At 50.5% G+C, this 17,161-nt stretch overlaps 1 protein-coding gene across 1 annotated transcript; it reads left to right on the forward strand.

The window, feature by feature from the left end:
* The first annotated feature begins 1,446 nt into the window (after nucleotides 1–1,446).
* On the forward strand, nucleotides 1,447–16,365 carry LOC149326619 (vasopressin V2 receptor-like). Its single transcript, XM_089562450.1, has 4 exons — nucleotides 1,447–1,789; nucleotides 13,580–13,813; nucleotides 14,839–15,180; nucleotides 15,925–16,365. Exons 1-4 carry the CDS (start codon nucleotides 1,472–1,474, stop codon nucleotides 16,363–16,365), a joined length of 1,335 nt encoding a protein of 444 aa, XP_089418576.1. The 5' UTR covers nucleotides 1,447–1,471.
* The last annotated feature ends 796 nt before the right edge of the window (nucleotides 16,366–17,161 follow it).

Genomic DNA, 17,161 nt, shown 5'->3' on the forward strand with positions numbered 1-17,161 from the left:
ACGCTACAGACCATCTGACGGCACAAATGACCTCATCTCATTTCGAGCTTGAAGGGCAATAACCCGATTACGTATGTAGCTTTGCTCTTAGCAAAATAAACTTTCTGGTCCCTACCCGCTGAAGCTTTAGTATTTATTGTCATGTCTCATTTCGCACTTTATTAGCTTTTTTTTCTCTAAATGACGAGCCAGCCCACTCATACCTTTGATCCTTTTAATATTCCAACATCCGCTTACAACAAGGTTAGCGTCACACGCACTAGTGTTTTTAGAGCTAATTTACGTGTGCAGTAGTACAGCTCGTCCAGCCTCCTATTTACATCACACCATATCTAATAGTCGGATACAACCAAGAACGATACGGCAAATGCTCCTCAAGAGAGACCGATTGTCATGACGTTTTGGTTAATCCCCTTTCACTTGCTTGTGCGGCATTGCAAAGGCATCTTAGAAAAACGTAGCGTGTAAAACGAGACACCGAAAAGGTGAAGACAGTACACGAGCGAGTCGTTACCTTTCCTGTGTCTCGTTTTTCGCGCTACGTTTTTCTAAGATGCAATTGCTCCGACTAGCCCAGTTTAGCTTACTTGTGCAGTATCGCAAAGGCAGGCAGGGGCCGGAAAATTAACCACTGACTAACCGGATTTATCGCGACATCATGGCACTCGGCTGACGCCACTGGCCTAAGGGCCTGCTCTGAGGGGTATTTACCGGTTCGCCCTTGATTTGTGTCCGACTATAGAAGCACGTTTTACTGCAGAAAAGTACATTCGTGTGTCACTCTTCCTAACTTATGAAATATTATGTCTTGACTTACTCCTGCGTTATTTAAATTAGTAAAAACTATAATACTGCCAAAACAAACTACGAATGAAAAATGTCCACACAGTTTTCATTATTGCGTTGCCCTGTTCGCACCACTGCCTTTATGGTTACAGTTGATCTAAAGAGGAGCCGCACAAAGTGCCACTCGATTTCGAACTAACCCAGGATGCGATGTATAGGCCATGTATATTGGTCAAATTTAATACTGAAGACTTGACGTAATGACATGATAGGTGTTCGAACGTGTAATGAAATTATTGAACAAATTAAAGTCTTCGTTACAGCGCTACCTGCAGCTTTGCTCCCTTGTTTCGCGTCGATGCTGGCATCGCTGTTAGGCCATGCACATCCGGGACAAACACTCACCCGCGCGGTCACGTGACCACACCTGCGCATGCAGCCCGTGCCTCACGCCTCGTACAGCCTTCGCAGTCGTATTTGTAAAAATTTGGGGTTCCCAACATTTTTTTTTCCAGAATGAACTGAGTAACAACAAACGAAGCCTATTTCCCTGCCTCATATATGACTATCGTGTGTTCTTCCTTTCAGGCACACGAATGTTTCTCGGCACGCATTGCGTCATGGTGGAGCCAGCCCATAGTGACAGTGCAGTGGCGTAACTCTGCACTCACCACCAGAGGGCAGCATGAGCGGCGGCAGGAGCTGCAGCGAGCGTGGCCTCGGCGGTGTGCCTCTGCCAGGAACGGTAGCGAGCAGGACGAACGGCTCCGCCGCGGTGGTGTTCCCAGACGCCGTGGTGTGGGATGCTCCTCTCGTACAACGCGTCACCGCACTCTCGATCATCATGCTCTTCACGCTGGTGGGCAACGCGCCCATCGTAGCGGTGCTGGCCCGACCCCGGACTGCCAAGCGTGCATCGCGAGTCAACCTCTTCATTCTACACCTGGCTATCGGAGACCTGGCGGTCGGCCTTTTTACCCAGTCATCGGAGATGCTCTTTGAGGTAAGCGAGCACGCCCTGCGACTGAGTAAATTCAAAGGAGGGCCAAGGTAGCGCCAGGGCAGGGCCACTGATAAATCACAGTAGTGAACTGGGCTCGTGGGTACGGCATAACGGGCGACTACAGCGCATTATGATACGAGGGACACAGGAACGATACGAACACGGGCACTGAAGGGCCAGCTGACCGTTACTGCAAGGGGCTCGACAAACGCAAAGGGCTTCTGAGGCGTATGAATATCAACAGCGCATTCATACAATTCCGCGCTCCTTTTCCGATAACACGCTGGGCGTCTAACGGCACAATCAGGCCGGAATTTTGACAGTCGTTTTGATTCAACATTTTCTCGCTGTAGGCTGTCGTTCATTTTTCTCACGATGAAAATACCATGAGAGTCCGGACTTCAGCCCCAGGCGAGACAATGCATGGCATCTGGCCCGGTCCATCAAATGCCTCTTTTTCATTGCTTGCATGCTCCAGTCGCACGAGTTAACATTTTGTTAAATGAAGATGAAAGCGGTGTAAAAAACGTTCCTGAATTGAAAGCAAAGCATGGCTTTGATGTTTTGCATTGGTTAACATAAGGATGTACAGTCGTGCGCTAAAGTGCAGAGACCACGGGAATGGCGGTGATTGCGATTTGTCTGCGTATAAAGGCTGTTGCGAGGTACGGGCTGTGGACTCGGTGAAGGCTGCAAATGGGTCTTTATTAAAAGAATTTGACCCAAAAGAAAAGAGGGTCCCAGGCCCTTGGAAGGTACAGACTGGCTCCCCGAGCAGCTGCTCGCTTCCGCTACTGGAGGACGACTCTCATCGTTGGCTCCCGTGCGTTCACTCCGCTCCCTCGAACGCCATGCCCACGTGATGGAGCTGCGCGTTCTCGGAAGGAAGCGTTCCTGTGCGCTGACAGTCGCGCTCTCGAACGCCGTGTCCACGTGTTCGCGTCCCTCGGCTTTTACGTTCGCGTTTTCCATCGCCGAGCATGAGTTCCGCGTCCGCGACGAGGACGGCACTCTGCGACGCCGAGTATGGGTCGGAACCCTCGCGACACAAAGTTTCCGGAGCTGGCGGGCCCACAGGCCAGCAGTTTCTTGCAACGCAACAACCTCCTCCCCCCGATGAAGTTCTTCGCCGAGGCTGCGTCCAAAGATGCAGGGTCGAGAGAAGGCGCTCCGGACGACAACAGGGCAAATGCATGCGCTCACTTTGCGCCCGCGCACACACACACACACTTTCGCTGAACCCCCTGGTTGACGGTGCCCAAGCGACGAACGACTGCCAGACGCCGATTGCCAGAAAAACTCTCCCTGCCCGTTTCTGATAATCAAGTATTCGGCTCGGAGGAAGAAGAAGAAGCCCGAGCTGAGACGTGTTTGTTCTGAGCTCCGTGTTTCATTCTCGTTTCTCTTGTGCACGGACATCTTCTGGAGGCTACGAACTGCCGTCTGTACCACCGGAGGTCAAGGACACCCCTCTGGACAGATTTCCGGCAAGGTGGGCGTGTGACGCAGGTCAAGTACGAAAACATAACCGACAACCCCAGGCGCAAGCTAGGCTTAGCTCGGCGCTGCTGAGCGAGGCCGCGCTGCGCGCCTGTGGCATGGATTCGGCGTCATTGGTGGCGGCCACGCGGCCGCCTGCTGCCTCCACGTCAGTGCATGACTCGGCGGCTACAGACTTGCCCGCTGGAGCGTCTTCCGATTCTGCGACTTGCGACATGGACTGCACCACCGCCCCCGTGTCTCTCGCATTGCCACAAGGAACTGTTCCCGTGGCTGCAGTTTCGTCTCCCCTTCCAAGGTCAACTGTACCGGTTGAGCCCGTGACACCTCGTCAGCTACCGCAAGGAACTGCGCCTGTAGAACCAGTTGCGTCTTCCTTACCAAGGCCACCCGTACAGATTGAACCGACTGAGCCCCTGCCACCTCAACTGACACCACCGGTGAGTAGCGCCTCAGGTGCGCTTCTACCGACCTCAAAACTGTTCCGCGTCACCATCAAGCCTACATTGTGGTTTGACATTACTGCCATCCCTCCCCGTTATGTTCAGGCCACTATTGATCACGTTCTCGGCTCGTCTAACTATTGTGGATTTGTTGTGCATCGTTCTTCCAACACTATCACAGTCAACTTACCAACCTTAGCGGCCGCTGAGAAAATGTGCAGTGTGACGCAGGTGCCCCTGGACTCAAGCATACATGTCCCCGTACTAGTCTATTATGCATCCGAGCCTGACACCCTCCGATGCATCGTCTACCACCTCGACAGCACTAGCCCTCCCCAGGAAGTGAGAACAAATATCCGTTGTTCTACACACACATGCCCGGCCTATGGGGCGCCGGGGCACGTACCTCCTCACCCTTCAAGGCCCGTCCAATCTACCAGACTACATGACCTATTACGGCGCCATTGTCAAGCCGCAGCCCTTCCGTCCACGCCGTATCTTTTGCTACCACTGTCATAAAGAAGGGCATATGCAGACTACCTGCCCCAATCCTGCAGCAGTGGCCGATATGGACCAGACAGCAGGCCTTTGTGCCCTGTGCAAATTACCAGGCCACGACATTCGTTCTCCTAATTGTCCAAAGAAGAAGGCAAAGAAGTCGAACAAGCCGTCCGAGAGCACTGGCATCAGCACAAGCAATCGCTTCGCTGCTCTAGCGTGTGCTGAAGACGACTTCCCTGCACTTCCTACACCTGACTCCCCGACTATCAACGTGCCTGCTCAGCCACTTTCCTACGCACAAGCTGTTCACCGTCGAGGAAGGAAGCCCACATCAACACGTAAAGCCACGGACACCACAGATGAAGACACCGCTCTCGACAATGCCATCGCAGAGGCTCGTCGCCACTTAGAGGATCTCACTAAGCGTCGAGAACAGCGGCGCTCACAGCCATCTCGAAGAAACATAGCGAACGAGCTACCTCCTCACGACTCATCTCCAAACAGCACTGAGCCACATAACGGCGCCGAGGTCCCATCCAATGTGCACTCCCCGGCAGTGGAGAAAATAATGGCACTCATGCAGCAGCTGACCACCCTGATCGTTGAAGCTCTTCGGCCTCGCCATGGCTAGTGCATCATCTCTGGTGGTGCAATGGAACTGCCGTGGCTTTGCCAATAAGTCATCTGAAGTGAACATCCGCCTGCGTGACGGCAAACTCAAGGCCTGGGCCTTCCTTCTTCAAGAGCACAATTCCCTTCCTCGCCTCTCTGGTTTCTGCGCGTACCATTCTCCTTCGATCCCTGATCGCCGCTGCATCGCTTCCTCCCTCCATCCCGGTAAATCTGCAATTTATGTTCATCGTTCGGTTCCCCATACACCGATCGATCTTTCACGGTGGTGCAACACTCGCCAGGAGGTCGTTGGCCTTCTCGTAAAACCTGCACATACACCACTGATACTTGTATATTTCTATGGTCGTCCGGGAACAGTGTCTCCCAACCTAGGTTGGATTCGTTTTCTCCGTAATAACTACTCGGGCACCCCTATTTTAGTTGGCGGAGATTTCAACGGCGCTCACACATCGTGGGGCTACCCTTTGGATTCCTCCCGGGTGCTCACATTCATGGCACCTTTCTAGATCATTCATTTCAACTACTAAATCAACCGCAAACTTCAACGCGCCCTCGGGGTGGTCCGTATTCGCCTGATTTGTCTTGGTGGTTAGGGCCCGGCTACACTCGTTGGAATGTTGAACCAGACACTTGGGGCAGTGATCACAGCCCTATTTTAATCTCCATCACAACTTCGCGTCTCCGGAAAATACGCCGCAGCGTGCGCTTTACATCATGGGATTCCGTACGCGCAGATAATAGGTTGTCTACGCTGAACCCATCTACTGTTCTGTCTACCCTCTCAGCTGTTTTGTCGACTCATACATTCGCCACTACTGTAAATGAGGATGATCCGAACACGGACATGCATCTCCTTAATCTCTGGGCTCTTCGTCGCAGGGCGGATCATTATGCTTCTCGTAATCCCGACGACCCTTCAGCTCTTCCAGCTCTTCATCGGGCTACTGCACGTGCGCGGCGCTACTCAAAGCGACTTAGCAGACAACGCTGGGCTGCATGGTGTGCCCGCCTCTCCTCTACACAGGGTAATAGACATCTTTGGCGGGTATTTCACGCTATGGAACACACTTCTCAAGTAGCTGATTATACCGAGAGCATTCGCTTGGCTCTGAATGTGTATGAAACTTCATTTGCACAACAAGCAGCCCGTCAGTTTTTCCCACATTATGACTGCCTCCCTACCCCTTCTCCCATATTATCGATTTCTGAGCCCCCTGATGAGGTTACTTAAGATTTTACCATGGCAGAATTGCTGGCCTCCATAGATCGTCTCAAAACAAGCACTGCTCCCGGGCATGACGGTGTACCTAACTCGTTGTTTCGCAACTTGGAAGGACCTGCTCTACATTCCCTCCTTGATACATTCAATGAGGTGTGGCATTCTGGAGTTATTCCTGCAGAGTGGAAACATTCAATCGTTGTCCCAATCCCCAAATCAGGTCAGCCGCCGGTTTCTCTTTCGGCCCTCCTCCCTATTTCACTTACGCCTACTATCTGCAAGCTTTATGAACACATTCTAGCAGCTCGCTTGTCGTGGTGGCTGGAATCGAATGATTGTTATCCAGAATCTCAAATTGGGTTCCGCCCTCACATTGGAACAGAAGACGGTCTGGCTGTTTTGGCTGCGGACGTACTAAACCATTCTCCCCATAGTCATCTTGTTCGTACGGTGATCGCGACTGACATCACAAAGGCATATGACAACGTCCTACACGTCCTTTCTTTCTGTCCGTGTCTTTTAAGCGCAGGTATATTTCAATATGGTAAACCAACTCGCCCAAGAAACCACTCTCCTACACTCTTCTATTCTTGGCACCCTTCAAGATCTCGGTCTCCCGCATCGCTTTCTTCTTTCAATTCACTCATTTTTAACAAACAGAACCTTCAGTGTACGTATCCATGGGAAGCCTTTTGGTCACTTTACCTCCAACCGCGGTGTACCCCAGGGCTCCGTCCTCGCCCCCACATTATTCAATGTAACTTTTATACCTCTTGTCCGAGCCCTAGAGAAAATTCCTTCTGTGCGCGTCCTTGCGTACGCCGACGACATAACCTTGTGGTCCTGTAATCCAGATGCGTCTGTGCAACAGTCGGCGCTTCAACAAGCGCTGGATGCCTTAACATCACGACTACCCCCTTTGGGTCTGACCCTCTCGTGTAATAAATCTTGTTTCATTCGCATTGGCAACAGAAGTGGCTTACGGAAAGCAGCACCTTTTACCTTTAAGGTAGACAATTCTCCAATTCCTCAAGTTGAAAGTGTGCGTGTTCTAGGTCTTCTACTTCATACATCTGGGACTGGGACTCCGTGGCTAAACGCGACCCGTAAATCGGCTCACGCTACTCTCGGTCTGATTCGACGCATAGCTATGCGCTCTGGCGGAGCGCGTTTTGATACTGCCCGTCAGCTCGTGCGCTTCATCCTTCAGCCGCGGATAGTGCACCAAGCGCAATTTCATCGCCTCACCCGACGACAGTGGGACTCCCTTGAATCAATCAATCGGGAGGCTATGCGCGCCATAACTTATCTTCCGCGTATCACACCCATACCCATTCTGCAAGAGTACGCTCAACTTAATACATTGAGTGAACTATCGACCAGCGTGAGGCAAACAGAGCACGCAAGATGTCGCTTCAGCTTCATCGTTTACAGACTTTTCCTCCATGGTCATACTGTCAGCTCACAGACAACCGCCCCTCTGCTTCGACGCCGATATCAGCCGCCCATCTTCCTTCAGGGTGCATAATATACACCGATGCATCACACACAGCAGCGCAGGGAGTTACTGCAGTTTACAGTCCCTCACATCCTCATCTCAACTCCCGCGCTACATATAGCACGGATACTTGCTCCCCCCTGGCCTTGGAGCTTCAGGCGATACGCAATGCCATTGCTTCCCTTCCATTCGTACCTACTTTCGATATTGTACACATTTACACCGACTCCCTTGCGGCCCTTAAGCAGCTTAAGGCTGTCCGGCGCACATTCCAAGTTACACAATCCATTCACCAACTTTGCACAAAATACCCCTGTCCTGTGCGTATACACTGGATTCGCGGGCATGCCCAGGATCCGCATAATATTCATGTGGATGCAATGACACACCTTGACACATCCGATATCCCGCCACCTTCCCCTCTTCCCTCAGATCCGTTCCTGTCCCATGTTTCCGAGAAACAGTCTTTGCGTCAGCGAACACGCGCTCTAATGCCTCCGTGTTCGTACCCTCTCCCCCGGAGTCTCACTCGGGAGGAGGAGGTATCTGTACGCCGGATTCGGGCAGGAGCGGCTCTGACTCCTTGTGTGCGTCATCGGTGGCGTGACAAACGTTACGAAGTGACAGACAAGTGTCCCCATTGTGGTGCTGCGCCCGACCAGTGTGATGAAAAACACTTGCTGTGGACTTGCCCGGCTACAGCTGCCGTGAGACGACGTTTACTAAGAAAGGTTGGCCTGCGATGGGACGTTGCAGATGACTATACCAAGTGGACTCTAGATAATCGCTATATCACGAACTTGTGCCGCTTTTTAAGCGAGGCTTGTTTGCACTCCTTTTTATAACTTTCTTTCCTTTTTCATTATGCCTGATGGCAAACAGCTCGAATAAAAAAAAAAGTATTCGGCTCACGTCAACACATGGCAAAAACACACAAAACAAAAACAACGCAGAGAACGCCATCTCATTTTCTCGTAGCTTCGAATTCTCTACTCAGACCGTCCGCATTTCGGTTCTGAAGTCGAATTTGTACTCTAGCAATATGGACTAAATTTACTTTGCGCTGTGCCCTGTCATCGCGTTGTCAAGTAATGCAACGAACTATTTCAAAGGGGTCACAAAAGAAAACGATAAGCAAAAGTACCGCCTCTGTTGTACTCAGGGATTAACATTTCAGCCGTGCCCTTCGAGCTCGCGTCCGTGTGACCACTTTAGCTGCGGAAGCACGATGAATGTAGTCATCTCTAGCGTTGGACATTCCTTGACCACTGTCTTCGTCTCTGTGCCCTGTCCACACACTGTTAACGCCTCGGTAGCGCGTGAAGTGCCGAACCCTGCTATATAACAATGGCCTGCCAGCAAGGCGACTGTCTGTCCTCCCTTCACACATTGAGCCGGCTGCACTATTCCCCTTCTGACCCGTCTGCCGACACGGCAGACACAAACAAGTTCCCCGTGCCTTTTCTTGTAGCCTGGAGCCACAAACTTGCTGTGGTGGCTTTCGACGTCGTCTTTTCCGAGGAATCATCCCACACTTTTTCAAAGAATCTCTCGGTTGAGTGTATGTGCAGTCAGGGTTCTTTAATGTTATTTTTATTCTCGTTTTTCGAGAAGCCAATGCCCTGTTTCTAGCAGGTTGACTCACTCTCATCCCAACTGCCCTTGTCTTCAGACAACACAACTGTGCTGCTTTTACATGTCCAGGCCTTTTTGTGGCCTTCCTGCCACTTTCGCCTTTAGTCGAGAACTTCCTGTCATTTTGGGGGGGTTTGTTGTCTGACCTATCCGCCCGCGTCGCACGCTCAGAACCTGCTTTCTGACACGCAATGCGGTTCTTTTCTTTAGGCTTTAAGACAACCCCATCTTTTCTTATATCACTGACAGATAGCCTTGCCAACTCAAGATAACAGCCCTTCATTTGTTTTTGCTCCGGCAGTGGTGCGTTCATCTCTTCTCCTTGCTGCGAGCCTCCCGCGTGCACCTCGGGACCAACAACCGACTCCTTAGGTTTCCCACACTCACTAAGGGTACACTTCTCTCCGGGTTGACGAGCAACTATCTCGTTAGCATCGCGGCTAGGCACTAACTCCGCGCAAACGACCTTCGGATGTTCCACTCCCTCTGGGTTATGCAACTCGTACCTCTCAGGATTGTCCTGTCGCGCCTTTTCGCACATTTTACGATTATCTTCTTCTTGTGCATGTTCTTGGTACTCTGTTTTTTCACTCTCCGCTCTTACCGAAGTTACGCATCCTTCATTCTTGACTGCGTCTCAGAGCATCTCAATTTCAAGCTGCAATCTTTTCAACTCCCGCTCCTGTACCTCTAATTCTCGCTTCTGTTGCTCTGCCGCTCCTATTCTTTTCCGCTCATTTTCTTTCTGCACTCGGCATATCTTTTCCCAAGCCTCAGTTACCTCGTCCTCTTCAAACTCCACCCCTTCAATTACATGGCGAATCTCTGGCTTCCGCGTACGTTGGTTTACTTCTAAACCAAGTTCAGCTGCCAACAGCAGCAATTGGCCTTTACTCAATTTCTTTAAATCCATGGTTGGCGAGAGCCGACTACAAAATCTGCAAACTAATCACACACCCTGTGGTGAATAAATACAGTCGATTGCTCAGATAGAACCCAGTTCAAAATCCTCTGGCAATACGTAGTCGCTTCGGCACTCACCCAACCAGGAGCCCTCAATGGCCACCGTGTCTTCCGAAGACAGGAACTGCCAAGTCCGGCGATCCCAGATCGTCGAGATTGCCTGTTAGCGGTTGTCTTCAGCTAAGGCTTCACGCTGCGCTGCGACGAAGGTGACTCCCTGAGCCACTTAGCGGAGCTCCGTTGATCCCGGATCCTCGAAGGCGCTCTCTCGTCAGCAGGCGTCCACCAGCCTTGTCCTTATCCCGCCGCCAAAGAAGCTACACCATGCAGCAAGTCCGGCGATCCCAGATCGTCGAGGTTTCCTTTGAGCGGCTTTCTTCACGCCTGGCCTTCATGATGCTCTGCGACGAAGGTGACTCCCTGAGCCACGTAGCGGAAGTCCGATGATCCCAGATCCTCGAAGACGCTCTCTCGTCAGCAGCTGTCCACCAGCCTTGTCTTTGTCCCACCGCTGCCACCAGTTTGTTGCGAGGTACGGGCTGTGGACTCGGTGAAGGCTGGCAAATGGGTCTTTATTAAAAGAATTTGACCCAAAAGAACCCTTGGAAGGTACAGACTGGCTCCACGAGCAGCTGCTCGCTTCCGCTACTGGAGGACGACTCTCCTCGTTGGCTCCCGTGCGTTCACTCCGCTCCCTCGAACGCCATGCCCACGTGATCAAGCTGCGCGTTCTCGGAAGGAAGCGTTCCTGTGCGCTGACGGTCGCGCTCTCGAACGCCGTGTCCACGTGTTCGCGTCCCTCGGCTTTTACGTTCGCGTTTTCGATCGCCGAGCATGAGTTCCGCGTCCGCGACGAGGACGGCGCTCTGCGACGCCGAGTATGGGTCGGAACGCTCGCGACACAATGTTTCGGAGCTGGCGGGCCCACAGTCCAGCAGTTTCTTGCAACGCAACACGGCTTGTCTGGAAGAAATGGGTAGAAAGACAGGTTGACTTATTTGGTCAGGCACCCTATGCATATCTCGAAAGCAGGCGCTGAGCCGTGAAAGGGCGCTGACGCGCAGTTCCGTCACATCGCGTGGTCTCTCCAGTTTTGCGCATGGGTACACAGATCACTGACACCACTGTCATTGCTAAGAAAAGTTACAAAGTGCCAATGGAGACATAATACAATTAGAAGGAATGGGCGGATTCGGATGTGCTTCAGTCATTCTGTCGTCTTCTATTGGGGATAGGGAATTTTTGCACACGTGTCTTTGGTACATGTGGACCTCGGATAACCGACACAAGTTTTTAAACCACTCGCAATAAGAATCTGTTGGAAATTGAGCGCCCATGTTTATTGCTTCTCAGAGCATACCTCGTCTTCCTTTGCTCCTCAGTAGCAAGCCACTTCTGACGTCACTGACTGTGACGGATGTTCTTGGTTCTAAAGGGTTACTGCCGAGGGACATTGTAATGCAGAATGGTCAACGTTGTAGCAGTCCAGCTTGTCTATCAGAAAGAAGCAAGAAGTAGAGAAAAGGGGCACAGGAATCTCAATCGGAAACTTTGTACACTCGCTAGTATCTTGGCACACAGCTTATTTTAAGCTCACTTAAACCGTACTTAAATTAAGGTATTAAAGCTTTTGGCGTCTACAGCCTGTAGTTTTTCAATTGAGTTCACAGGTTTACTCCAACTCTGCTACAAAACTGTACGCCTTCCGCAAAATATTTACGCTTTCGCTGCGTTGCGCATGTTTGTCTTCCAACCTTGCTCTTCGCCATGTTGCCTCTTATCATAGCGGGCATGCTTCGCTTGGCGCAGAAATCACTTATTGTTTTCTTTATAAATTCTGCACATTCAATAGTAACCTAAACTTTTTGTTTGCACAGTTCTTCAAGCAAGTTAAAATCAATAAAGACGAGACCCATCGACCGCGTTTACTTAGGGGACAATGGTGTTCTGCCACATTCTCGAAAAGCCACGCGTATATTTTTCTCAATTGCCCTCCGGTGTTCGCAAAGCCTGCGAGGACACGCAAAGCTTTTCTCTTCGGAGTGCCGCTTCCGACTCTAATGCGTCGTTTTGAAGTGCAACAGAAATGCAACAGAAATGTGCGTTTCCTTTACACCAGGTGCAACACTACGTCTGTAAACAAGCAGCCTTTCCGGGAAACTGAGGAGGCATGAAAGAACAACAAAGCTGGCAACACGAGCGTCAGTGCTTCCTTTGACAACGGCCTCGTATGAGACTTCAAAAGCAATCTCTTAAGCCATACGCTCGAAGGAAGTATGTGTTATGGCTGTCTACTTTCCTTTTTTTTTTAATGTTCTAGCCTGCAGTACCTTGTCCCTGTTCGAGTGTTGCGAACTGTCGCAGTGCTTGCTACAAAGCATTCTTTTGGTACAGCGGTCTTTGTGCAAACAGAGTTCAGCAAAGTTTTAGTTTCCGGTTGCAGTTCAGAAAAGTGCTAACAACAACTAGAATGCTATGGCAGGTTTGGTTGGTGGACTTTAGTTTTTCGTTTCCAAACGAATTCAGACTCGATATCCTTATTAATGAATGAAGTATTATTCCCTATTGACTTGCTCATGGCAGTATGTTGATTCCATCTGGGATCAATACGATGGCAAATGTTCATAACATGGTGGTCTGTTAATTCATGTTTTGTTCCATAACGTGTGATACTGCCGATGTTAGAGACTAGTATTTACTTTTTTGAAAAAAAAAAATTGCAACCTATTTCTTCGCACCTAAGAACTCCCCTTTTTTAAATAGGCGGTGCATCACATCAGTGAGTACTCTCTTAACACGAATACACCCATATGGGAGTAATAAGGGAGTAAAGTTGTCCTCTTGTTCCCTCTCTTTTATAAAAGGGAGTGCGCGTAGAGGACTCCCTCATCACTCCTTTCTGTTAAAACGCAGCAACATGGGGAAGCAACTTTGGAAGGAGGACCCCCCTTACAGCCAATTCCGTCGGCCGATTGTCAGGACGCCGCTGGCATGAAAATGAAGGAAGCGGCGTGTCAGTGCAGAACTATCCCCTTTCGTCTGCAACTCCCTGCATTGTCACGCTCGCAGGGTCGTCAGACACGGCCGACGCCACTGGCTGGGAGGGGTTCCTTTGAAGGGCAAAATCTGCTTCGTTCTTGAGCTGTATCCGAGTATAGTGCGTTTTCGAGCTCTCAGAGGATATCTCGAAACGCAGCTGAAAAACATTTGTAAAATCCCTTGTGTTTACTGTTTAGGGTAACCATTGCTGAGGCACCAGTTCCTTCGTGTGTTGTGCTCAGTGCGAGTATTATTTCACTGCTACATGCGGTCGGCTCGCTTCCTGGGGGGCTTTCACAGCTCATCCCCTTCAGGTATCACGCTCAGTAACTACGTGTCCGCGGGTCTGCGCTTCGCAGGTCTCCGGCGGCTGGGTTCTGGGCGGCGTAGCGTGCAAGGCTGTGGTGTATGTGCAGATGGTAACTCTCGCCTCCACCACCTTCATACTGGCCTCGATGAGCTACGACCGGTACGCTGCCATCTGTCGCCCGCTTGAGTCGCGCTCGGGCCTGCGTCGTGCTAGGGCGATGGTGGCCGCTTCTTGGGCCCTGGCCTTCTTCCTCGCTGTGCCGCAGCTCTTCATCTTTGTGCAGGTACGCTCGCTTTGACGACAGTGAGCTCGGGAACCGCGTCACTAACAAATTCTGGCTACTTAACGGTCCGTTTAGGTTAAATGTAGCCAAGGGTAAGCGTATATTGCTGAATTTTTTTTTTCACGACATTTCAGCTTACGTGAGGACCAAAGGGCACCAAACTGCAACAGTGTAAAGGCTGTGGAGCATGCATGTCTCAAAGCGTGTTTTTAAGGCGAAAGCACTTAATGACTCATGCTGTCGTTAGCAATCCGTGTCGGCAGCCGTGTCGACAGCCGTGTCGGCAGCCGTGTCGACAGATGTGTCCGCGTTTTGACGGGTGTGCACCGAGATATGTGAGACAGTTACTGCGTAATTTCCTTTCCTCAAATACAATTTTCAGTTCCTTCATTACGGCCTCTCTTTCTTCTTTCACTGCCACTTCCTTGCTTCCTGTACGGTGTAATAAGGGAGTAATTACTCATTGGCATCCACCCAAGCGCAGCCATACGGCTACAAAGGAAAGCTATACAGCTTTCTCAGAAACTTCGTAGTTAAAGAAAAATTCGTCCTGGTGAGGGGTTCGAACCCAGGACCACCGCTTCGCCGGAGCAGTCGCTCTACCAATTAAGCTAACCAGGACGGCAAGCTTATGGTAGGACGAGAGCGAATTGATCAATAACTCGAAGTGGGAACTGTGTTGGGCAAATGTTTAGGGGTATCACCCCAAGGTGGAGTAAATTTTTAATAAGGGAGTAATTACTCAATTCCTGTACGGTGCGGTTAAGGTGTCCACCGAGGTGACTGAGAATTTATTTAGAATTTATTATGTAGAATAGTATTTAGTGGTTAATTAATAATTAATCACTAACTAGTAATCTGTCATTACTTCGTCATCAATTATGTGTGACATCATCCAGTGGTGACGTCACCAGAGTCACATAGGCAAAGTGGTGCGGAAAACGCTTTTGCCTCTACGCACTTTAGACAGTCAAAGTGCCCCTTGAATTTTTTTTTTCTCTCTTGTTGCACAAAACCCTGCGCAGGTCCAAACTGGAGTAACTACAACCGGTCGTCCGCACTTTGAGTGCCTAAGTGTGGGTTACACTCGGCACTGGCAACGGCAGCTGTACTTTTCTTGGCTCACACTGTACATTCTGGTGGTGCCGGGCTTGCTTATTTCGGCTTGTTACGTGCGCCTTCTTCGCGCCGTCTGGGAAGCTTCTGGATCTGACGTTGCTGGCTGCCTGGTCACCACCAGCACATCTTCCCAAACCAGCCACGCCAACGGCAAGTCAAACGGGAAAGCGTCACCGCCGACGCTTCGTCGCTGCGCCCAGTGGCACCCACTCCTGCCCAGGGCCCGGGCGAAGACACTCAAGCTCACGGTACGCCTCCGCGAAACGCCGTGCATATTCTGCGCCTGTGTTGGTACGGCGACCCTAGGGGGCTAGAGTCGGACTAGGCGGCACCGCTCTGCATCATGTTGGAATATCGCTTTAGTGTGAAGCCGCACAATTTTGCGGAAGGCTTCAACCGTGAGATAGCTTCAATAATGCAGCTACTTCAGGCCAAATGTAATCGTCCGGTACTTATAGCTCATATCTTTTAGATGACGCAGGTTGAGGTTGAGGATCATGTGCATACAGTTCGGTCCATAAATTATTAGTGTACGGCTCGATGAAAATGAGTATAATAATTTATAGCAATGCAGCGCTTTTGTTCTAACCGAAGAAGAAATAATAAGACTTCAGCTGCCATTCTTTTCTTACAACGCTGAAATGACTTTCTTTGCTTGTTTTTTTATTAGTGCTCGGGTAGCACTGCAGTAACATTTTCCCTAAGCCATATGGCCTCGAGTTGTATTGGTAATACTTGATTCGTCATATTTCTGTAGCTCTCCTCATGCAAAGGCGAGAAGGCTGCAGAGAACACTTTTAGTTGTACCTTTTAGTGGACAGGTGTAACAAAATAGAATAGATTTCAAGATACAAAATTTTATCTCGTAAATTATGAGTCTAAAGTTTTTCCACGCGCAGCCAAATCTGGATTTCACAGCCACATAAGAAACGAACGTGAGCGCGCATGTCACTAAGTTAACCTCGCCGTTCCTCTCACTCTTTTATTTGCAGATATGCATCATAGCCAGCTTCATGCTCTGCTGGATCCCGTACTTCACGGTACACAACGTGCGCATCCACAGCCACTACTGCATCAAGGTGCCGCGCGCCGCCATCGTATTCGCCGAGACCGTGGCGCTGCTCAACAGCGCGGTGAACCCCGTCTTCTATGGGCTGTTCAACGTGCAGATACGCCGCGGAATCTGCGACATCCTCCTGTGCTTGCGCCGCCGACGTCGCTGCAGCAGCCGCGACTCGACAGTGCGCCACCGCGCGGGCCTCGCCGGAGGGCACACCACCACGTCCTACGCGCCGGATGTGGGATCACTGGCCAGCCCCGCGCTGAGGAAGGGACGCTTGCTGCGGCAGCCGAGCCTTCAGCAGCGCGGTGACGTCACAGCGCTGCCTATGGTCACCATCAACGGAAACGCTGTGCACGCATCCGAAGTGTGACATGCAGACATGCGATGCGTTACTGACTGACCACACGTGTCAAGACATTCTTCAAAGAAAAACGTACTGTACCGGCTGCGCTTTCTCCAAGGCTGAAATGCAGCTAAAGAACCCCACTATATAACTGCGAGCCATGAAAGTGAACGCTACCGTAGCGCGCAGAGTGCGACAAGTGTTCGAGACTTTTTCCATGCACAAGTGTAGTGCTGGTGCCTGATTATACCATTCACAGATTGCTCAAGAAAGAGCTTCAGAACTGTGCACTCAGTGACTTCTAGTAGCTGGCGTTACTACGGTTTTGAGAACCAGTTACAGCGCCGGGACAGCATCTTACCTCAGATTAATGCGCCCGTGTGCATTTCGTGAGCTTGTGGTTTATACTCAGTCGTTACAGGCTCTCTGCTTGATTATATGTGCCAAAAAATCATTTAAGAGATGTGCTCAGCGCCCACGAACCTCACCACAAACTAACGGGTAACGCGACGGGTAATGCTCATACGTTTTAAATTTTTTTTAGCTTCTCTTTCATTAAATTCTGTGCACCTTTTGCCTACTATAGAATTATGTCGAAGAAGCAACTGCTCAAGCATTCAAGCAGAAAAATTGCCTTTAGAATCAGAACCAAACCTATTTTGCTCTCAAGGTGATACAAACCTTTTCCTATGCGGCAGCGATCGTCCACGAAGCTGAGAGGATTCATGAAATGGCGAAAAGGAAGAATGATAAAATGAGCAACCAGATACAACCTTTTCGTGATTACAAGTGCGAAATTAGGATGCAAGAATACAGTTTAAAA

Source organism: Amblyomma mixtum, chromosome 10 (assembly GCF_055824585.1).
Source record: "Amblyomma mixtum isolate Tamu chromosome 10, ASM5582458v1, whole genome shotgun sequence".
Taxonomy (NCBI): Eukaryota; Metazoa; Arthropoda; class Arachnida; order Ixodida; family Ixodidae; genus Amblyomma; species Amblyomma mixtum.